This window comes from Mauremys mutica, chromosome 18 (assembly GCF_020497125.1).
Source record: "Mauremys mutica isolate MM-2020 ecotype Southern chromosome 18, ASM2049712v1, whole genome shotgun sequence".
In the NCBI taxonomy this organism is placed as follows: Eukaryota; Metazoa; Chordata; order Testudines; family Geoemydidae; genus Mauremys; species Mauremys mutica.
Genome location: NC_059089.1, coordinates 28328997 through 28353424, shown reverse-complemented (window position 1 = coordinate 28353424; position 24428 = coordinate 28328997). Strand labels below are relative to the sequence as shown.

Here is a 24428-nt window from a genome sequence, read left to right as displayed (position 1 = left end):
CATTACAGCCACCAGTTGGGTGTATTTCATAGGAGACATGGCAAGAGGGTTTTAAAAGCTGACTTTACTTCTCAAATCCAGCAAATAAGATGGATTCTTCCTGATAAATCCTAAAAACTTAAAAACCAGGACCTGGTATCCCTATATTTAAGGGCGGGGGGGGGGGGAAACTTACCAAAACAAAACCACCCAACCAAGATGAGAGCCAACTCAGCAGGTCTGTTGGAGGCATTTTCCTGTCATTGCCAGAGAACTCATGATCTGAAACATCTGCATTGTCTTACGCTGGTCATCTATACCCACTGTCCCTCTGAACTCCAAATGTTTCCTTTCTCCGCTGCTAGATGCCTCCGTGGGTCACAGACCCTGGAACACAAATCATTTCAACTTTTGGTGGGGGGTTGGGACAGAGGCTGGGAGGCTCTGAAATTTAATCCTCAAAGTTTTCTTTTTTTTTGGTCCAGCCAAAGGTTATTTTTCTTTCAAGAAGTACAAGTTAGTATCAAGTACTCCGAGAGCAGAAGACACCAAACCAAGTTCACTGTAGGTGGATTGTTGTTTCCCTTGTTTATTGACCCTCTTGTTCAGAGAGGGGCAGAACATGTCAAGAGTATCTGACATGCTGCTGTGTAAAGGTTCATGACATTCCCCTGAGTATAAGGTTTGGTTGCCTTTGATAGATGCAGAACATACTGCATCATCTAGTTTCTAATAAAACAGACCTGTTAGTTTTTACTATGTGACATCCTGCTTGTGGTCCTTTTAAAAAATGAGTTACTGCCTTTTAGGCATGAAGGGGAATGGTATAGAGCCCAGAAGTTTCAAATGTTAAACCCCACAGATTAATGGGACTAACAGTGTTTCTCTGATTGTTCTCCAGAGTGAATTTTTGCTGAAATAGTCACAGCCTCTTGTTTGTTTGTTTTTTAAATCTCTGATATGGCAGAATATTGATTACAGCCCTAACCTTGTATTATCCTGGGACTCTGCTACAAAATCTGATGGTTTCTTTGTCATTTACAGATTTCCAAACATCTTTCCTAATCACGCTTGCATGTTATCTTATGTGTCACAATTCAAATATTCATTGCACTAAAGTTTGCCTTGCAGTTTACATCAGAAATTTGTACAGATTTTCTCACTAACCTCACTGATAACTCAGATACTTTTTATTTTATTGTCTTCTACCCACTTGACCCAATTCCGCCCTGAGTTAAGTGCTTGTATAATCCTGTACAAGATTATTCAGAAAATGAGATTTGGCCAAGGCAAAGACATTTCAAAAATACAAGCTAGGTTCAAATGATGCATCATTATTCAGTGGATTCCTTTACTTGTGTTATTTAGCAAAGTGTTCAGATTGTTTGTATGTTCATTTATCTGTTTGATCAGACTGTAGCTGCTGCTATATAAGTTAAAACAAATAAATCCCGATAAAGCAAAAGCAAATACTGGAGAAAAAGTTTTTATAAATCCAACAAATTCACCATTTCTGTAGCATATGATTGTTTGCCATGGGGCTTGTGGGCATTGGAGAGCCTTCTATCATGTGGAAGGCAGTGCTATGCAGTGGACAGTACACTGAATTGCTCTAGGAGAGTTAGGAATTGTTATGATTATGCCAAGTAGGAGCACAGACCTGGGAGCACAAGGCACTGAGGTGGCGAGTTTTTTAGAGGAATTCCTAAAAAACAGTTTCTTAAATACTGGTGACCAACTGATTTTTCTTCCTAAAAATTAACAGGAGTTGGCCTAAAACCAAAGAGCAGAAAATAAAAGCACCTTCCAAAAGCAGGTGTGTTGGTTAGTGTTGATTACATCAGCTTTTTGCAAATTCTTTTTATTAAATTTCAGCCTCTGTCTGTATGGGGATGATGCTGGATTGAAAAAAAACAAAGAAAAAAAAACAAACCTCAAAGCTCCCTCCCTTTCCTCCTTTTCTGATTATCACTTAAAAAAATTAAAACAAAAAGGAAAAATTAAATAAGTAAATCCTCCCAAATGCAGAATTCAATATTTTCCTGATTTCCTTTAAAAAAAGCCCATAATTAAAAAAATTATGCAAACCTACTGAGAAGCAACTTTTCAAATACCTGTGGTTTCCCACATTTTCCAAGAAAAACAAAAGAAGATTTATAGTTGCTCACGTTAAATCTGAGAGGCTAAACTTTGAGAGACATATTCGCCCACCTGCTGCATGTGTATTAGTTCTAGCTGAAGAGAAGTCAATAAAAATGGAGAAAGAAGAATTTGCAGGGCTGGTTAAAGTAATAAGATTTGTTTCAGTGCATCTGATCTTTAGACTAACAGACTTCCAAACAGTTGGACAAGTAAATAAAGCACCACAGGGAACCGCTAGTTGAAATAGGTTACCACAGGGATACGCACAAAGGAATTCCCTCTACTGAGAAAAGACTGGAGCTATGAAACTATAATACCAACTATTGGGATGAATTGTTGACTTCCATGACACTCGGAGTAAATTCTATAGGTATCTGCTCTTTTAGCACTAAGTGATAAACTCTGCATTGAGATTTTTAAATGATAAATCCATTAATAATTACTGTAAACAACAGTAATGTTCTGCAATTCTCTCGGAGTCTATGCTGCTGAAAAGATCATTTGCTCTGATTTCCACTCATGGAATCCTTTTCTGGATGGGGGGGATTTAAGGTAGTACAATGCAGCCTCTCGCTAACATGGTTCTAACATGCATGGAACAGAGGGAAGCCTCTGTTTTTAAAACCTGTGTTTTCTCTAAAGAAATAAAACGTTAAGAAATGAATACATTGATACTTCCACACCATTATGGGGTGTGCTCTGCAGTAACTGTACAACTCCCACTAGCTTGAACACGATAGTCAATACAAGTGACACAAAATAAGATACATCAAAGGGATGTGGAAATCACAGCATACAATGCTCGGGAGTGGAATGTGTATACACCAGACAACACCCTGCTCTAACAGTGCAGGGCACAAATACTGCACAAAGCAGAAGATGTCCCATGTTCATCCAGCTACTAGGGGGTGGAGGTGACTCTGTTGTAAGGTGCCATCTGAGCAGGACTTCTTTTCTGTGCTTGACATGAATAAGGGGATTAGGATGGCAAGTTTCCGTTAGCTCACTCTATCGAACAAAAGGCCCTGAGGTTTAGTGTCACACTGCCTGATAAAAGTACAGGAGCCTGTCAATCAAGGGTTTTCTAGGTACTTGTGTTAGTGACATAATCTTATTAGAAGATAAACCAGTGAAATCCTTTTCATGATGAAAAGTTACATTTAATTGCTCCTTTGCTTTTCTTCTCTTCCTCCTGTTCATTTGGCCATTTCACTTTGTTAATGTTGGATATTACAAGAACGTAGCAGGCACAAAGATACAAACTAGCTGACGAATCATCCAAGCTAAGGCCCCTTTCCACACCAATAAATAGCTCTAAGACGGCATGAAGCCCAGCAGTGTGCATGCAGGAACAGTCCCTACTGGGGGTGTGAAGTGTTATCTAATAAATTAGCAGAGGAACTCCTGCACCAGGATGAAGTTGGGTGTTATACCAGTGGGTTCAACAGCAAGACAAGCTAAGGAAGAAATGGAAGCATCTAAGCAATGAGCAGAAGGATGAGTTTTAATTTCCTGGTAAAGGATCAATCCAATATTAACCTTTCACTTTTGACCACTTTGCTTTCAGTGAATTTCAGGTATTTTTCTGCTTCACAGAAGGGAAGCAGATACTTAGGTCCAGAGTTGCCACTCTCACACCCCGCTGTGAATCAGCAGAGCTGCTGGGGATGATTCGCCTCTCGCGCAAACCAGGAGTAACTCCACTGGTGTTGAGTGGGGCTCACAAGTGGGAGTCAGAGGAAGATCAGACCCTCTGTGTGTAGGGTGACCAGACAGCAAGTGTGAAAAATCGGGACAGGGGATGGGGGGTAATAGGATCCTATATAAGAAAAAGACCCAGAAATCGGGACTGTCCCTATAAAATCGGGACATTTGGTCACCTTATCTGTGTGTCTCAGGGGCTGAGTAAATGGATCATGGGTGGGGGTAGGGAAGGGTTATGGTGAAGACGCAGCTCTTGTGTCATCGAAGACAGAGTGTGAGCATTCCAGCTCTTACCGTGGGGAGATCTCCCAGACCTGGGAGGAAGCCGGAGGGATGAGATGCATGGAGTCTGCTGGGGAAAGTGGGAGCAGGCAGGAGCAGGCAGTGTGTTCCACCCCAGTCCACACACACACACACACACACACACACACACACACACACACACACACACACACACACACGATGTAAAGTGCTCGGCTCCAGTATTGCTTCTCCCGGACAACCTCCCACCCCCACCTGGGACTGTTCTCATGTGCAGGGATATGCTGCTGGCTGCTGGGGGAGAGCTGCCCATACTACCCCAGATCTCCTAGGACACTCCCTCCACAAGTCCCTGGTGTTAGCTTGGTGCCACAGCTGCCTAGGGCCATTGGCAAACCCACATTCAGAGGGTCCATTTGGGCACAGCTCCAGTGGCCATCTTCTCCGTCCCCCATGTCTCTGCACCTACTGGGTTCATGAGTTATATGGTGCACAAAATGTAAATGTGTTTAGTAAGAACTGATTGTAAACCCTCTCAAGGGTGACGCTCTGTGTGCACGCGCACTGCAGGTCTACCCTATTATGCTGTGTGCTGTGTGCAGCTGTCTTGGTAACTTTCTTGGCTGATAGTTAAACATTAGCAAGGCCAATACAAGGGACAACAGCAGACAGGGTTGGGCCCTGTGAGATGCTGAATACCCTCAAATTCTGTGATGTTAACAGGAACTGGGGCCCCTCAGCCCTATACAGGATCAGGCCAATATTATTAGCAGACCTCAATATGCTGATCTATTTGCTCCGGATCGATCTTTCAATGGGAATCAGAAAGTGCAGAAATGCATGAAGATTTAAAACCATTTTGAAACTTATCTGAGTATTTTCAATATCAGGATGAAGTTTGTATTCTTATTTTAACTGGACTGATTCAGCCTTCCCTAAACTGAAAAGCAAGAGTGGGTCTCTAGGAAACTAAAATGGATGTATCATTCAAACGAATCTTGCAGAGAAGAGTCATACAAGTTACAAATGCTCCGATTATTGCAGAAAATTTCTCTGGAAGGTAGACTGGCATTAGCACTCAATCCAATAATCACTTGTACATCTGAGTAACATTACCCATGTAAAAGCAGCAAAGAGTCTTGTGGCACCTTATAGACTAACAGACGTTTGGGAGCATGAGCTTTCGTGGGTGAATACCCACTTCGACGGATGCATGTGACATGCATCCGACGAAGGATTCACATATGCTCACAGATGTGACATGCATCCGACGAAGTGGGTATTCAACCACAAAAGCTCATGCTCCAAAACGTCTGTTAGTCTATAAGGTGCCACAAGACACTCTGCTGCTTTTACAGATCCAGACTTATTACCCATGTAAACAGTCCCATTGAAGGGACCTTCTCACAGGAGTAAACTTAAGCACATGCAGAAGTGTTTGTAGGATCGGGGCCCAAACTAGAAATTATGGTTCCTGAAATAAAAAGTGAGATCATAGAAAAGTCCTGATTAATTACATGCAGACTGATATTCTCAATAAATTATTGTTACTGAAAGAGAATGAGTTTTAAGGGAATTGCACAAGTATGCAAATTATCAAGATAATTTAGCCCCTCACATGTGAATTGTTTAAAGAGAAAGTGAATTCCATTCATTTCATACATATAGCTGTCTCATTTTACCTAAATGCACGATTGACTGAACTTTCTCCTGCAGTATAAAATAATAATCTGAAATGGTTTGAGACGTTAGTTCAATTCTCAACTGAATTCACATATGCTCACAGATTAAAAAAATCCTACATCATTTATTCAAAAAGCTGCAGTTTGCATTGTAGAATCTTGTACTGTACTTTCCCTGATTGTTTTAAGGACTAACAAAAATTTCCAGCAAATGTCTTAATTCTTTGCTTTTTAACACAAATGGGAGGAGCAGGCTGGCTGATGTTAGAACAAAACTGCTGAAAATTATCACGTTAACATTAACCAAGCCACCAGTAGCCAATAAGTTGGAGGGGATAGAAATCTTTAGATTGCTGATTACATTCATTAACATTCCATCAATGCCACAACAGAAGAAATCTAACTCAAAGGCAACTTTAAGGCATTGTAATATATTTCAAATTAAATATTATTTCTGAATTTCTTCTAGAGAAAAATACCAATGATGTTACTTTAATTATAAAAGTACTTTTCTTCTCTTCCATCTCTTGTGTATCTTTGCACAATAAGTGATTTTTTTTGGCAACACTCTAATGGCACAAAGTCAGCAGAAAAAGCTTTCAAATCTGTAGTTTTGTGTTAGATTAGAGTTTTCAATTAGTAAATTGAAAAAGTAGGTTGAAAACCATTTGAAAACAGACTGTTCCCTGCACACACAAAATTCCCACTGAAATCCATGTAAGATTCAGGACAAGGGTTTTCAGGAGAGAGATCCAAATCAGCTATTTAAAGTCCATCCTCCATTCAAGTTGCTGCACTTAGCATGCTAATCAATGAAATATCATTACTGTAAATCAAGGTTTAAAGGATCTAAGTGCAGGAGCGAGGAGGAAAGAACAATGGAAGACCTAATACAGAAATTTATTTTTACTGTTCAAACCTAAGCAAATCCATGAAACCATTAGGAAGTGCTGTCAACCAGGGTTTGAAATCGAAGAAAGTAGCCATTCAAAGCACAGTAGGCCCTTATAAACAGTTAATCCACGCAGCTGCAGTAGTTAAAGCAAACACACTACCCTTCACTGCCCCATCAATTACACATTCCCAGAAAAATTACACAAACTTTGTAGGATTTTTCTGAGAGAAGATAGATTCTTTTGGAGACTTGAGGTCAAGACAGGGCTGTTTAAAGTATATTATTAATAAATAAACATTTATTGCCAAAAAACCCTATAGGCCTTTGGGGAGGAAAATTGTGTTATTTTTGGCATCAAATGACACAAGCCATTTATGACATGAATGGCTATCACCAACCGACTGATGAAATGGCAAATGTCTCCCACTTAACTTCCCCTGGCTTCCTGAATCAACTTTTTCAAACACTTTTTTCTCTCTGAAATGGCAATAAACTCAATGTCATTTTGGTTTTCTCTCTGTTCTAGTTATTTCAAGAGCTGTAGCTGGAAAGGGTTGAAGGAACTTCCAGATGGAAGCTGAAGACTCCCCAAAGACGGGTAGGGTGATGAAAATCATATTGTTGGGGCTATGCATTGCCCTTGTTTATGTGTATTCTTGCTTGAGTGACAATTTGCAATTGGTTTTTAAATGGCTGGGTGAAAAAACCTGAGGTTTAATTGTGGCATCCAACAAATTGCATGTTGTAGCTCATGTCATTGAATGTATCCGCTGTGCACTCTGACAAACCAATGCCAAAATATGAGCTGATTTTTTAAGTTGGGGGGGGGGGGAGGAAAGCCACAAATGTAGCAGGCTTCAATTACCCTCAACAGCCAGGATTCCAGGATTCTTAAGATGGGTATGAAATAAAGAAAGAAAGAGAGTTTGCTGACTTTGGGCTTGTTTTACAACCTAGCTGTAAGGTAAATAGCAGCTCAGTGAGTTCAGCAGCTAAATACTAGTAAGTGTCAGCAGACTAGATACATGAAGTATTATCTTAAATGTCTATGCACTCCATCGCCCTGGTATTTCCTTCAGAGGGAATGAGGGGAGCAGAACCCCCGCTCATTTGGGCTACAAGCTACAGGGGCAGATCGCTGCTTGAGACAGACTGGCACCATGCATGAATCCTGCTGACCCCCTTGATCAGTCTGGGGGGAGAGAGCTGGGCTGGGAGAAGGCAGAAATGGGTAAAGTCTGCTCTCCAGGGCATCCCCCTGGAGTCTCTGGGGACTTTCCCAAGTAAATTAATGTGGGCTACATCAATGTTAATTTACTCCACACCCCCAAAATCCCCTGGGGGACTGGCCCAGGCATGGATGATGGACTCTTAGGGGACCATGCTGACACCGGAGGAACATGCTTCAAGTTCTGTGGGATTTCCCTAGGATCCCACAATATCCATCCAGGGGTTAAGAGGTCCCTGGCTGGTGGCCAAATCCACTTCACCATCACCCCCCTCACAGCATGACTCCATTGTAACTGTGCAGCCCCCCCAAACGATAACCCTCTTGTAGCTCTTGCATGGCAGAGCAGGGTGTGGGTCTGCAATAAGAAGCCAGTCACGGCATAATGAGCACTGTCCTTAAGAGTTCTGTAAGTCATTCCGTAAGGGGAGTTTCCTATTATTACCAATGAAATAATTACATTTATCTCTACATGTGTCACATACTATGCAAAAATCCTTGGCACTATGAGCTGACAGCCACAAACACAGGGGCTTGCAGATTTACATAAACAGTCGACATGAGGAGTAAGTAATGATATCAGCAGAGCACTTCCAAGTTCTGTGTCTGTGCACCTCTCTCTAGCCTATTTTCTCTCAGAAAAAAAGTTTAATTTTCTTTCTAACTTGGCAACATTTTCATAACTGGCACTAAATGATCAGCTCATCCCAGCCTCCATGTCCAACCCCACGGCACTGCTGCATGCATGCAAGATCAGACACTCACCGAGATGCAGATGTAGGACATTGTAAAAACTGGTGCAAATACCCATGGTCACATACATGCAAAAATAAACACTCATGGCTGGAGAGCATGTGGCTGTAACACTGTTACTGTCACACATTTGTAATTTTCAGAGGAAAATTGAGTGGGCGCTTCTCTTACAGCCCCGGCAAATGGTGATAAATGAAATCAGCAGCTAAGTCATTTCTTATATATGTGTATAAATAAAAGCAAGAATGTCTCCAGACATTACAATGCCTCCAAATGTTTGGATTAGAAGAAAGTGAATCTTAGGAAGAATAAGAAAGAACCAGCCCCTGGGAGCAAAGCGATACCTAGGAATACAGAGGCAGTTCCTTGCTAGACCTCAGGGAGAAACACACTCTATGAAAATAAAGCCCAGGGCAACTGTTTATACCTCGTCCCAGAGATCCAAACAGACAGGAGCTTGGCTTTACCGATAATGCAGCAATGGATTCAGCTCATGCCACCCACATTTCGTCATTGTTTGCCATCTACTCAGCAACAGGCTTGTTCTAAGCGGTGACGTGGAGCCGTAGGGCTGGAGTCTCGCTGCAGGTGAAGTTGCAGCAGCCAGGGCCCTGCTGTGTTAAGCTGGCCAAGGAGCCTCTGCTACCCCTGGGCCTGACCCCCTCTTCTGGCCTCAAGGAGGGAAAGGGCCTGGAGGAGTGAGGGTCTGTTATACCCAGTTCTCCCTGGTGAAAAGCTCCTGAGGGACACTACATTAGTGGCGTAAGTTAAAGTTGCTTCTCTGCAGCTTTAATTTACACCAGGGCCAGAAGGCTGAGACTCCCCACCAGCCTAACTGGACCCTGCCAGCCTGGGCACAGTGAAAATCAAGCCCATAATGCTTAGACAAACTCAAGGTTACTATGAACCCGCTTCTCCTCTCAGAGCAATTTACACCACTGAAACGCCATTGCAGTCACTGGTATTGTACACTGGCGTGAGAGGAGAATTAGGCCCAACCTTTCTTTCCTTTAGATGTGCACCTACAAGATCAGCCCATACATGCTGTTCGTTCCATCCCCCTAGCTGTCAGGGTTTCATACTGCCACCCAGCATAGCAGGATCTAAGCACCTTCCCCGTAGAATCAACAGCAAAGTCCCTAGTGGATTTCCTGGATTCTCTGGCACTTCCCCCATTTCAGGTGTTTGGGGTATAGTTATTTGCTTTTTTTGTTCTGTTCTGTTGTATTGGTTGATTGGCTTTTATGGAGCCTTAATCATCTTTCACCACTGTTAGAAACTACACACCTGGAAAACTAAAATCTGAAAATCAAAAATAAAACATTGACAAAAAGCAAGAAGCATTTATTTTCTTGAGTGCTGATCATCTGGGACATAAAGTGACATTGTTAAATAAAATTAAGAGAATCTGATGTATAATCATCATCATCATTATATGCCCCTTGTGTTTCTATCAAAAGATCTCCAAAGTGAGCCAACACAAGACCAATGCAATACTTAAGTCTCACTTATCATGGCTTAAGTGGGAGTTAAGTGGGGCATTGGCTTTGTGCTGACCCTCTGCACAGAGGTGACTTGCACCCAGAGGGCGCCATCTCTCTCTCTATCTAGGTTTTATCTTGTGCTCACCATCAGGCTGACTGTAATGTTTTAGAAACCTTAACAAACCTAGCCTCGGTGAACCCCACTGTGAGATGGGCCCCAATTATCAGCATTCCCACTGTTCCTCCACAGAACTAGGCACAATCGAGATAAAGTGACTTGCTCAGGGCCATACAGTCAGTGGCAGAGCTGGGAACAGATCCATGTTTCCTGATCCCCATCCCCATGCTTTAGCCATGAGCCTGGGCACACAGCAGATTACACTGTTTGGAAGCAAACTGCAGGCAGACAAATGAGAAACAATATGAAACAATACGAAAAAATAAGCTTTACAGCCTAAATTGCTAGTATTTGCATACCCATATGGGGCCCGATCCTGTTTTCCCTATTGAAGTCAATGGCAAAACTTCCATTGTCTTCAACATGAGCAGGAGCAGGCCCCCAGGATCATACTCCACAGGTGGAACTTCTCTTGTCTTCTGAGGAAGCTCTGTGCCAACACTGAGGGTAACGCACGGCTCACAAGGTTAACGTTGTAATTAATATTAGGTGTTTTACCTTACAAAGAACCCAATCCTTTATGCCCCTAGCAGCCCCACTCATTTATCTCTAGGCATTTCTATCCTGTAAGTAAATAGACCTTGCATGATGCTGCAAGCCACTGCATACCAGAGAACCTGGCTTCAGCGGCACTACTCACAGGAGTCATGTGAATAAGGATTTACAGGCTCAGTCAGACCCTAACTCGGCCCAATGAACTGGTAGCACAAATGGCTCTAAACAGTGAGTGTTTTCTTATGCTGATGATTCCCATATACGGACTGTGCCACTAACCTCAGGGGAAACACAGCTCGGAACGCACACCAACCACCTGAAGACTGCTCTCTAAAATGATTGCAAATAGATGTTTGATTGCAAGCCCATCTGTACGTGCAAACCAGCACAGACAGACTATACTGTCTGCAAAGCTCACTGCATGATTATTACCATCTCTGAAAAGCAAATGGTTTCTCACATGCAGAGATGCAAATGCAATACTCATGATGCCAACAGAAAAATTACTTCTGAGGATTTCTAAAAAATCAGCAGATGATGGATATACCCCCAAATGAACATGTTAGTAATAGAAATTAAAAGCCCCATGCTTATACCTGTGGGTCCCCACGAATCCATCTAGATCCAGCATGGATTTGAGGGCATACAATAAAGTGTGGTACGGCTGCTGAATTAATGACTGATTACCACAGCTCACTTACTACATTTAAATGTATGCAGAAGAGCTTGAGTATTTGTGGGTGTCGCTTGGGTCACTGGTATAGATCAGAAATGGTTGTACTTCATTGTAACAAAGTTTGGGAGTTGCCCCAAAGTGGGAGTCAAAATAGTGTCACTATTCTCTATTTCTTTCTCTCTCTTTTTTTTTGCTACTCACTGTAATTTCATAATTTTCTACAGTACTTTATTTTGATTTGCTAAGAAATCTGTGTCTTTGTGTGGCGTAGGATGCATTACTTATCATACATACATAATACCAAAAGGAAACTCCAGCAAAGAGAAGAACTCCCAGGAAATGGACTGAAATTGTGACACACTGAGGAAAAGTCTGAATCAGAAAATCTGCTAAATTATGCTCCCACGGGGAGCTGCAGGAATAGAAAGTACCAAGTGGTATAAAATGTTAGCTGTAGGCAAGCCATTATGTCAAGAGATAGGGTCCCGCGGGTTGAAAACAACTGTGTTGTGGGGTGGACGTTAATGAGAACTATAACCTTTCTCTCAGTAATGAATTTTGGCAGGTACAATGCTGCAGCCTTAGGGCTCAGCCCTGCAAAGGGCTCTGTGCCCTCAGCTCCCATTGACTTTGAGGTACTGAGCACTCTCAATTCTCACTGAGGAATCAAGCCCTGAAAGAACAAATGTTTCTCATTGACACATTTTTGTTACTTCAATGACATGCTATTCCCGGTCACAACTTCCTTATCATTACTGGTTGCAATTCACAGCCATATATGACTCACAAGAATCATATTTTGTCACTGATCTTCAGAAATAGCAGGGAGTGCATTTGTATTCAAGCTGCAAGTAAACAGAAACACAAGGAAAGTTTTGTTTGTCAATCTGAGAAAATAATTAGCAACTTCTAGATCTGGTAGGAAAAGCTTTAAAAGAGTATTATCGTTTCCTGCTGCAGCCTCCGATTTGCATGTTTACTATCCCGACCACAAGTGTGACAATTGCAATGACATTATCAAGAGAATCAATTATAGAAAGATTTTCTTACCCAAAGTAAGTGATGCTCCTGATTATACTAAAGGACACATGCTATTTGCTTTACTCAAGCAAGCTTCCTAACTGAAGTCATTTACGAGACGGATTTGGTCCTCAGCATATGCATATAAATTCCACCAGCTCTAACAGAGAATACATGTGTGCTCTAGTACATTATAAATAATACACTGATTACAGTAAAATCAAGAGCCAGATTCTGCCCTTTGATACACACAAATGGCTCCTGTTGAAGTCTATGGGAGTTCCATGCATGCAATTTCATCTCAAAATCTGTAGGAAAAGATATTGTCTAGGTGAGGGGGAAAAGGGTGTATTTCAGAAGCAAAGTAAATAACCTTCATGATGAGAATATATTCTTCATAAATGTGTTAGCTTCTGATAGAAATGCCAGAGTCTGAAGCATTATAAAGTCCCTAAGAACGAAGGTATTCAGTTTTGCTACTTTCTTAAATTATTTTTTAAGCCATCAACAAGTTCTGTACTCAGATCGCTGTATAAGTTCAAGAATGAATCACACTAACAAAGTAACAATCTAGGAATAATTATATTAATAATTTTCTGTAATACAACCTTGCAAATGTCTACTCACTTGCCCACGGCAAATAGCTATTTTTGATGGGTAAGTAACATACTCTAAATTTTGTCAGTCATCATGATAAAAGGGAAGCAAGTAGGTTTTGAACTGAGGTTGGTAAATTTCCATTACGATTTTTCAAGGCTGTTCTAATACATCCTTAGCTCTTTGGGAAATAATCTTTTATCTCTTGAAAAGATATTGCAAGTATCATACTATATGAACTATATTTTATTATAAGACGGGTTAATTCTACATACTGTGTATTAAACTGCATAACTTGCTATAAATAATACCTTCTAATTACAAGGTGTTTTGCAAGTACAGTAACTGTCAGGTAAAAAGCAATGGTAAATGTGTATTTTCTTTGTATCTGTTTGTATAAAGAAAAAATATTTTTTCAAAATATAAATATAATCAGTAGCAAGTGGTGTTTATTTTGCAAATCTGTTTTGAAAACAGCTTGTTCATTTCTTCCAGAGAGCAAACATCCTCATTCTCCCGCCACCATCATTTTTACAATCATAAATTATCTTTACTCATCATAAGACCTCCTGATGCCAATGCCTGGGCCAAATCTCCTTGACTGCATTAAGTCATACCAACTGGGCAAGGTGCAATGCTCTAAGCAATTTCAGACATACCAAAACCAAAAATAAACAAACCAAAAACATCCCACAACCAGCCCCTATATTGAATCTGAGAAATATCACTCTTGCCAAAATAATTCCAGGAACTCAAAACCAAAAACAGGGTTGCTAGCTTTAAACAAAAACAGACTATCAAATATCTGCCTCAAACTGATCCTGAATTTAAAGAAGCATCTAGAATTTATGGGACAATGTGCCTGAATAAGGTAAGCAGGATTTTGCCTATTAGTACACAGAATATAAACACTACAGAGATTTTTATTGAAAACCAAAAGTCAGCTATTTCTAACCTAAAGTGATCTGCCTTCTTATCTCCTATGTTCTGCTCCCTCAGCTCAGAGACCTAGCATGGCCACTTTCAGCATTTACCTTATATTGATAGTTGCAAGTCAAATGTATTTTTACCCAATTTCTCATAGAGAAAAACCTGAGTTAATTTCCCAAATGTTACCAATGCTGCCGTAATGCCTCTTGTTGGGAGCCAACTTCCACATGGTTCACTGTTACATTTTTAAAAATATCTTAATTCAGAGACCACTTCCGGCTTTCATAAGATTCCCATACTATCCTTTTTAAAAAATGCATTTTAAGTAATAGGTTTAGGCATCTGATACCAGCATTGTAGAGTTTCAGAGTCCTGTCCTACAAATAGATTTTATCATAGTTAGCTGCCTACTTATTATATTTCAAGTCAGCCACAGAGATAGGGTAGTTTCTGCTTTCTGTTACACCAGTATAAATCCCGAACAACTTTACTGACTTCAGAATTTGGCCTCTAGCTAACTCAGCTGTCAGGTTTCACACTATGCATAACTAACCTTTTCCTTTGTGTCAGAATAAACGCGTGCTTCTTTTTATATTTTGTAGGGAAGAAGAGACTGTCATTTCATTAGGAGTCAAACTTTGCTTTGAGAGTATAGCAGTCATCTCAAAAACACGCTAAGAAAACCTTTATACCTCACCATCCAAGAGAAAAACGTGGTTTGGGTTTTGTTTTGTTTTTTAAACTAGAAATTACTGCATAATTCATTGCTCACTGGTTTTTATTTTTTACTACTTAATAAATAGCATGCTATATCACACAAAGCAGAGGAGGAAAATGTAAGTATATGAAACAGTTTATCTGTAGTTATTTTGCAGAAACCCTTTTTGGTTTGGTATAACTACATAGTGGAAGCCAATGTTATATGCTTTTTATTGTCATTCATTAGAGGTTAAAATCGACAGCCCACTTGTGACTTTACTTCCTCTACACAATGATCTAATTCAGGCCAAGAAGCACAAAATCATTCGCTAATAAAATTATGAAACATTATTGAGCTATACAGATATTTACAAGCCCTGCACAACTTCCATGAAAACTGAACAGCATAAGATTTTGAGGTGCAAAATCTACTTGCCTCCCCTTTTCATGATAATGCTAAAAGAATATTTTACTAGCTTCCAAAATTACTTCCTTTGGCAAATCAGCAGAGGTGTATATCTGTGTGTGTGTGGGGGGGGGGAATCTATGCACATTTATACACATTACACACACAGAGAGAGAGTATGTTTATATTTATATATCGATATTTCATTACATATCGATATTTCATTACACCTACTGAGGGCCCAATCCTCATTCCTTGTATACTCAAAATTCCCACTGCATCCACGGTAAGTGTGCCGGGAATGCAGGCTTAAGCTCAGAATGAACATACTGTATACTTCATTCAAATAGAAGGGCAAATATTAAGTACACTAATGTTTGCTTCACCTTGTTATGACATGAGGTATGGTAAGCAATGAAAAGCAAACACTTCCTAGACAAAAATTCATAAAAACATATCTTGTAAAGAAAATTACTCTTCACTTAAATTTGAATCATAATTGTAGAATGTAAAAAATATATCTTTTTCTCCTGGACATTTCACCCCGGCTATATTTAGAAGTATTTAATTATTACTAACTATCCCTCTATATTTCAAGTCCCCATGGCAGCAAGCATTTTAAGCTTCATAAATCGTTATATGCTGATCGATGGGGAGATGAATATGGACGGGTCACACAGTTGGAATGGAAATAAACCAATAACATAGTTAATCTGAGAAAATACAATAGGATTCATATATTTTACCATGACTATGATATGTTATTTATTGTTGAAATAATGCCATGTATGTTTTTTACCTGTTTCAAATTTTGGTCCCTCCCCAATTTTTTTTTTTAAATCACCTGCTCTCTTAACAGAGTATGAACTATCGATATCAACAATATATTTCAAAGAAGAATATTTTCACAATGGATGTCCTATGTATTGGTTATTCTTCTGTATATAATTAACAGTTAAACCTTAGAAAGTATCCATTACTCCTAATTCATATAACTGTACATAACCCACATTATATAAAGGTCTTCCTTCATATTTTCTGCCATAGGTAAGAATAATTATGTTATTATTAATAATTTAAAACTCCAGAAAAGTTTCAATGAATATTTTAAAAAACAGAATTGTCCCCTCAGATTAATAAATCCTACTGAAATCCATTTCCGTGCTAACATTTACTAAAAATATCCTCTAAACCAAAACGTAGTCTCCTCGTTGGCTCTGCTGGTACCATGCTTTCTCAGAGCCTGTGGAATTATCTTCTCTGTAACCTTTTATACATGTTACATGGGGATGAATTCCTGCTGACACAGCAGCAAGTTGAGGTTTTTCTGCCTGGTCTCTGGCTATTCAGGTGACGTCATTGGGAGAAATAACAGTAACATTTCCTAAAAGCTCCTGATGTCTAGTGCCTTTGTTTCATTCAGCTTTAGGAGTGGAATTGTTTAGAGGTATTATTAAAAACTAGTTTTGCAAAACATTTTTAATGTGGCTGATTGATCTGATATACAGGAATGTTTAGATTTTCAGCAAAAGTACCAGAACATTTAAAACACTTTTTAGCATTTTAATGGATGCCATAAATTAATCATTATCTGATATTCTGGACATATGCATATACTGCTCCTGATCCCTGAGCTTTGATCAGCATTTATGCTGTTTCTTAACAACAGCCTAACAAGGAGTACTGCCAATCTACCAGAAGAAGTAAATGAAACAGACTGGGATGGCATTGCTCTGCCCAATTTTAGCTTGTTCAGATTCTGAAAATTTGTACTGATGAGTGCACCGATTAAAAGAATGTGAAACTGAAAACAAACAGAACCTTTCTGTTAGTAAATAGTTAGGATCCCTACTACATGTAGCTGATTCCGAGAGCCCAAGTCACCTCTTATGCCCTGAATTTTGTCTACATATCACAAACTACTCTCAGGATATACAAGTTTTCTCTCTGGAAAATAAAACATTTAAAAAAATGGGAAACATTTGCTACCAAGAAGCTTTAGTTTGCTTTCAATTTAAAAAATATTTTGACTGGAAAATATGTTTGAATGTCTCACTCACCAGAGAGAATTTGCAGAACCTGGAAAGGCTAAAATTTAGTGTAGCAATGATATCCCATTGCACTTCTTTTGCCTCTTAGTCATGCACTGACCCTCGTCGATTTCACATAAAAAAAAAATCAGCATAATCATTGACAAACAAAGGCCCAGAGATCTAGAGCAGCATCAATACATGCGGCAATGTTTCTTTTCCGGGACTGAATAAGAATGCTAATACAATGCCTGATATGTCTTGGTACTTTGGATAAAAATCTAAATATTTCCCTTTCTTTCCCTAAACAAAATGCAAAACCAATTGTTGAAAAATATGGAATTTTAACTAATGTGGCTGTTTGGCTGCTCATATGTCTGAACTCCGTTTACAACTGTATTCCTTGACTAAATGAATTCCTTCACTACCTTTATTTCCAAAGCTACAATCAGAGTAAGCATTGTTCTACAAAGAATATATATAGCAACTAAGCTAAATCAACCATCATACCTTAAAAGATTAAAACTGGATGTACAATTACAGAACATTACCAAGCAGCAAGAAATAAGACAATATTTATGTAACCCCGAACACGTAGCTCACAGCAAAGCAGAAAAATATAACCACAGTTAAATGAAGGGAGGAAAGCATAAATGGGAAAACATTATGCTGTTTATAAATTACCAATGTTTTTGTAGCAGAAAACACTGCTGTAAATACTACAATTAGTAATTTCAATAGAGCAAATAACCTGCACTAGATTTTACTGCTGCAAAAGCTGAAACATCATTTTTGTTTTTTCGTTTTTTATTATTGATAAGTATTCGTTCAGTGTGTTTCTGTATATCAGCGGGATAACTAATTTTTTCCAAGTTCAAAGTATCACCTTTGGGCCCAATCCTGTCACTCTTCCTTTGGCAAAGCTCACACTGAAGTCAACAATTTTGCTTGAGTTAGGCTAGCAAGATCCCGCTCTCAGTGTCTGCTGTAGCACTGTGTTGTCTTCACTTAAACTACTTGCAACCAAATGCACCCCTGCCCCAACAGTAATGTAAATTTTTTGCAAAATAAATATTTAATGTCAAAATCAAAAGATTGGTCTGTACTATCCACCTCCTGTAAATATTTATAGAATTGAACATATGACCAAGATGCTGAAATACACAAAGTCACAGACATGCAGCCCCGTGATGTAGTGGAGATATTCATGTAATACATTTCATTTATCATGCACCTTTGACCACTTCATTCTGCACCCTGGCCACTAATCCATCTCCCTCAGTATTTATTCTAACATTTCAAACCCAAGTACAGCTGCAAACAGACACCATTTTTATTTTAAAAAGAGAAAATCAACCCACCAAAAAAAAAAAAGTTTCCTCCTTTCCCCACAAACCCCAAATTACAGAGGACAGGCAACAATAATTCCTGACCCTGTGGAAGGTTTAAGGTCTGATATCTGACCCTTCAGAAGCCTGCTTTCTTTGGAAAGAAGAGACCCGAGTTTTCCAAAGATACACATAGCACTTGACTATAGTCCTGGGAGTTCTGGAGAAATCTGGTCTTTCAATTGCATTAATACACACAGAAAAGCTATTTTCAGTAACTTTTAGTGATTAAGAAAATTTTGGAAATCTTTCTTTTTTTCTTTGAGCCATGTACGTACATGGGATTTAGGGTAACACAAACATCTGACTTTACTGATACTATTCTTCATATCCCTTGAGCTGCAATTTTTTAAAAAAGCATCTCTTAATAACATGTGCGTATACATCATGGCACATTCTGGCGGGATGTAAAGGTTTGTAGCGGCTTGCATTTGAGACGACGGCACAACTCATTCATAGCTTCACCACATATGGGCAACGCAACCCTCCACACTCTTGCTGATAAAACTTGTGCACACACCACATGACCAAGGAGGTGAATGTAGTTATTTTTACACTTTAATTAACAAGAATTACTAATAAGAGAAGATTTCCAACAGCCTAAAACACAGCTGCCAGAGGAAGAATGGAAACAATATCAGTTTAGTTTCACATGCTTTATCTTTCAAATTTAATAAAATTTCAGGGAAAAATCATTTTGATTTACCATGTCTCTCCCCCCCACCCCCCTTTACTATTAACTACTTCTGCTGTCAGTCCTTGGGGGCACACACAGCAGGTTATCATGTAATGTCACACTAGGTGCTGTGATTCAACAAAGGCAAACATGTTGATATCTTTTTATTGCTAGTCAGCCTGGACACCCTATTTCCCCCTATACAATTAGAAGCCTTTGATAATATCTAAAATTCTAAAGAGGATTTATTTCTATTCTAACAAAGAATTTTTTTCACAAAAGGACAGTCCGTTGTTTTGTTTCCTAAGATATTGTCTTTTTGCGAAACTCTGTTATTTTACACAGCCTGCAAAGGGAATTATCTCCTGCATGCTGTTCCTAACACTTTTACATTTCAAAGAATTTTGTGTGGGTATCCAAAGGGGAGTTTCTTAATTAAAAAAAAATCTTGAGAAGTATCTTGTTTATTTATACAGTCAGATGTTTCATGGATCTGACATATCTATTAAAACTAAATTCTCTGTAACTGTTACAAAAACGAGAATATGTGAAAATATTAATACTTGTTAAAACCAACCCCCCCAAAACGAATCTGTGCAGTTCAGTAAGAAAATGCGTAGGCAGCTATTGTTTTCCATATAGCAGTATCTGGGTCTGTTGAAGCTTCTTTAATAACACATGGGTTAAGGCTGCAGTATGAAATTACACATTCTATTGTAACTCCTAAGTAGGGGGACATCCATCTAGGCCATTCATACAGGAGTTATAACCCTAACAATATTTCTACTCAGCATGTCATGTTAGCATTTACTACTAGTTTCCATGGAGATGGATTTTCATGCTGTAGCTATGAACTGCACATTGTTGCCACTAAGGCACTTCAGGCCCTTTCTGGGAGCCTGCTGAATGCCTGACAAAAGTTGATGCAAACCAATAGTTGTTGTTCTTTGTTTGTTGCCAGACTTCTAGCAGAGCCACATTATGTCCTAGTGATTGAAGTGCCCATGTTCACCCCCCTCCCGACACAAAACGGACCCTAAATTTTAGTGACAAGCATGAAGTGGCTTTTGCGGAGCGGCCAAGCAGCTAAGCGGGGCAGGAACTTTGCGTGGCAGAAGGGCATCGCTGCTGGGGCGGGCTGGTTTGCATACAAAGCCCGACATTTGGGGAATAAAGGGATAAATAAAGTCAAGTCTCTCGGGAGGCGGGAGGCCAGGAGTGGTGCACGGAGGCGTCTCTGGAGCCTCCGGCCCCGTCCGAGGCGGCGGGACCGGCTCCGAGGGGCCGAGTCCCCCGGCGCCCCGTCCGCAGCACATCGGGGGCTCGGCGGGGCTCACACGCCCTGGGGCGAGCGGGCCCCCAGACAGCGGCAGTGACCGAGCCCCGGCCCCGCCGTGCCCGGAGCTGGCACCCGGGGCAGGCCCCGCTCCACGGCAGCGGCCGGGCAGCTGCCCCCGGGTCTGAGCCGCCGCACCAGGCGGTACGAGGGCCCGGCCCGGGGCCTAGCGCTGTCCCCGGGGCACCCTGCAGCCCGCCCGCCCGCTGCTCGTTCCCGGGCTGGCGGGGAGCGGCCCGCGGGCCGCGCTGCCCGGGCAGGGGCCGAGCGCAGCAGGTGGCGCTGGGCAGGGGCCGCTGCCCGCGGGGGGGTGTGTTCGAGCCGACCCGCCGCCGCGGTGCCTCGGCGGGGTTGTGCTGGGCGGCCGGGCAGGCAGGGCTGGAGACCAGCCGCTTTCTGTCCCTTTCGCCGGGCGACTCTCTGCGCCCAGCCCCGGCCGGGCAGCGCGGGCTCTGCCCGGGCAGCCTTCCCCGGAGCTGGCTCGTTCTTCTCGAATGGCAACACGGAGCTGCTGAGACGTCGCACGGTTTCTTAGGAACGATTTTTCGTTATCTCGCAACAAAAGGCCAGTGAAAAACCCGACTAACACGTCACCCAACAGCCCGATTACTCGGGTTTAATTCCTGTGTTAAAAATCCAACTACAAATCCCGTTTGTGAAACGCCTCCGCGGGATGCCACTGCTCCCGTCTGCACCCCGCGAAAACCCCGCGCCCCGGCTCTGCCGGGGGTCTCACGCCGTCCTCACTGCAGCGGCCCACGGGGTTATTTATTTCGAGTTTTTTAAATAACGTTTGGAACAAACTGATTTTAGAACCAAGATTAAATTCTTCAAAACACCTAAAACTGCCGCGCGGGGAATGTTCCACTGAAAGGGCATTTCTGTTCTTAAACCCGAGAATTATTTACCCACGGTGCATTTCCATCAACACGCTACGAATTCCCGGCACGAATTTCAAACGATTTGAGCTCGAATTTAGCCGGGGCGCTCACTAACCAACCCCCTTGTCACTCGGACACCAGCCGCGGTGTCATTTAACACGTATAAAACCACCCGATGCAAACTCCCTTTGCTACCTGGGCAGCGGAGAATTTAACTCTTATCCGTGACTAGTAACCCCCCCCCCCCCGCTCGCACATTTCTAGCTTGGCCATTTGAACCCGGACAAATCTTTCTGGGGTCCGGGCGCGCGGCCCGTGGCTGGGCGCTCTCTGATCACCGCACCCTTAGGGGCTTGTTCTGGATTTCGTTTGAAAACTTTCTGGCGTTTCCCACCAAGGCAGCAGAACTGGGTGCGAGGCTCCCGGGGAGCCGAGGCGGCACGTTCCGTGCCCTGTGCCCAGCGCCAGGCCCGGCAGGCGCGTATGGCCCGGCGAGAAGGGCCCTGGGCGCCCCGGGGCAGGCGTGCGGGGCAAGGGAGAAGGGTGCTTACTGTTGGTAGTCCTGTTTGCAGTACAGTTTTCGATCCCGGAAGTAGCAGCTGGTGGTGAGGGCTTGTTGACACACTGCACACTGCAAACACTCTTCGTGCCAGGAAGACTCGTTCACTCTCATCAGAAAACGGTCTGAGATCGGCCGCTGGCAGCCCTCGCAAACCGCCTGGTTCTGACACTCGGACCCTAGGAAACAGCAAAGGGGGAGGTGAAAGGCATGTGCAGATGGCCCCCGAAACGCTCCCGCTGCGCCCCAGCTCGGGCTCGGCCAAGCGGGGCGCTGCCGCGGCTCGGCCCGGGGGTCCGGGATCCCCCCTTCCCCAGGACCGGCTCCCATGAAACAAGATCGCGAAGCAAACTTAAACCACCGCGATTTCGTTTGCGTCGGGCAGCCTGGGCTCGCGGCCCCGCTTCCCTGCTCGCGACTCTCTGCTCCGCGCAAAACCGCCTGGGGAAGTTGCAAAACCCTGGCGCGGGGTCACCGCACCGTCCGCGAAGTGCGCGTGGCGAGCCGCGGCCCGCGGGCGGCAGGGCCCGGGCTGCCCGCTCTCAGCGCCCGCCCCGCATTTTAAGCAATAGGGTTTTTCGGTCATTTAAAACTTCGCCTCCCGCCGAAGTCCGTCAGTGAACCCCGCGTCCGCCTGCCCGTGCGGGGCCGGGGCCGGGGGTGGGGGGGCGGTTTCCCCGGCGCGGCGCGGGGCAGCGGCTCCCTCCGGCGGGCTCCGGGCGCGGCGCGGCGCGGGGCACGGCCCGACTCACCCAGCAACACGCCCAGGGCGGCGGCGCCCGAGCGCAGCGGGCGATCTTCCACTTTGATGCCGTCCAGCATCGCGGCGCGGTCCGGCGGGCCCCGGCTGAAGCAGCGGTCCAGGGACTCGGGGCCGGCGGCGATGTCCATGGGGGCCCGGGCCGGGCCGGGCCGGGCCGGGCGGGCGGGCGGGAGGGAGGCGGGAGCCGCGCGGGTCTATCGGGGGGGCGCGGGGCGCGCTGCCGGGCCGGGGCCGGGGCGGGGGCTGCTGCCCATCGGTCAGGTCATGCTCCAGCCGGCGCCGGGCGGGGGTCACCTGCCGGCGGGCCGGGGCCGGAGCCGGAGCCGGGGCGGGGCCCGGGCCGGGGCCGGCGGGCGCCGCGGGAGATCCAGGGCAGAGGCGGCCGGGCTCCCCGGGCGCTCCCCACTCACTGTGCCCTGCCGCGTCCCGAGGAGCCGCTCCGTTTAGAGCGGGGCTGCGGCGGAGGAACACACCCACCCGCGGAGCCGCCTCACCCCTCCTCAAACTTGCTGACATTTGAACTCCATTGGCGCTCCTGGTATCGCTGCGCCGCGGTGATCCGTCTCCTCGACGTCAAATAGTGCCGTCGCGGCGCGAGCCCCCGCAGCCCCCGCGGGCGCCCAGGTGCGCGCGGCTCGGGGTGGCCCGGGCAGGGGCCGCGTCCAGCCGGGGCTGCGCTCTCCGGAGCGCCCCGGCCGGGGACAGTGTCCTTGCGGCTTCCCACCCCCCGGGGGCAGAGTGACCGGAGCTGCCTGGAGCGTCCCACTCGAGTTAGCGGCCCCGCGCGGGCAGCGCGCCCCGGGCTCGCCCGCCTGTCCTGGGGTATGTAGCTGCGCCTCGCGGCTTGTGACTGTGCTTGGGTTTGCCCCACGGGCTGCCCGAGCGCGCGTGTCCCAGTGGCCTCTCCTTCCACGCGTGTCCGGGACCCTGGGCCTGCCTCTGCCCTCCGCAGCCCGGCCAGGGGCACAGGCCCCCGGCTCTCCCGCGGGCTGGCACGCGTGTCTGGGGCAGCTGTGCCTGGGGGGGGGACGTTGGCTGGGGAGGTGTTAACAGCGGGACCTGCCCCCAGCAGAGCCGCGACGGGCTGGCGCTGGCTGCTTCTTGCCGGGCACAGGCGCCCCTGCCCTGTCCTGGCACCAGAGCCGCGGTCCTTTGGCGACGGACCCGGCCGAGAGCCGCACCTCCCCGCAGACCCTGCCGGAGCGCAGCCCGGACGGCCGCCCGCTAAGGAGCCCTGGCTGCGCGCGGGGCTGCGGGCAGAGCCGGGCTGGGGGCCTGGCACGAGACACGGCCACAGTTCCCGCGGGGCTCCCCCCGCGCCAAAGTCGGAGGTCGGGCTGACCCCAGAGCCCCGTGCCCGTGACCTGCGTTCCCCGGGCCGGGCTGGCCGCTGAAATGCCAGCAGATCCCGCACGGCCTGGCCTGCGCTGCCGAGCCGGGCTCCTGCCGCCTGGCCCACCTTGGGGAGACACCTGAGCGCATCCCCCTGCAGCCGACGGGGCGCTGGGCCGGGCTGCTGGGGACCAGGCTCTGCGCCCCTCCCGTGGCCTGGCCTTGGCCCAGCCGGCACCGGCTGCGGGGCTCGGCCCTGCGCTGCCTGGCTTCAGAGGGATTCAGGGTCCCGGGCTAATGCCGCTGGAGAGCCGCAGATGCCGGGGCAGGAGGC

The 24428-nt window shown here is 44.7% G+C and overlaps 1 protein-coding gene across 1 annotated transcript in view; it reads right to left on the bottom strand.

The window, feature by feature from the left end:
- Positions 1 to 22890, bottom strand: part of LMX1B (LIM homeobox transcription factor 1 beta) — a 125947-nt gene extending 103057 nt beyond the window's left edge. The window contains exons 1-2 of the mRNA XM_044992972.1: positions 22752 to 22890; positions 21992 to 22178 (exon numbers count right to left, since the gene is read on the bottom strand). Coding sequence (XP_044848907.1) covers positions 21992 to 22178; positions 22752 to 22890 — 326 coding nt within the window. The remainder of the gene's footprint in view (positions 1 to 21991; positions 22179 to 22751) is intronic.
- Positions 22891 to 24428: the final 1538 nt, after the last annotated feature.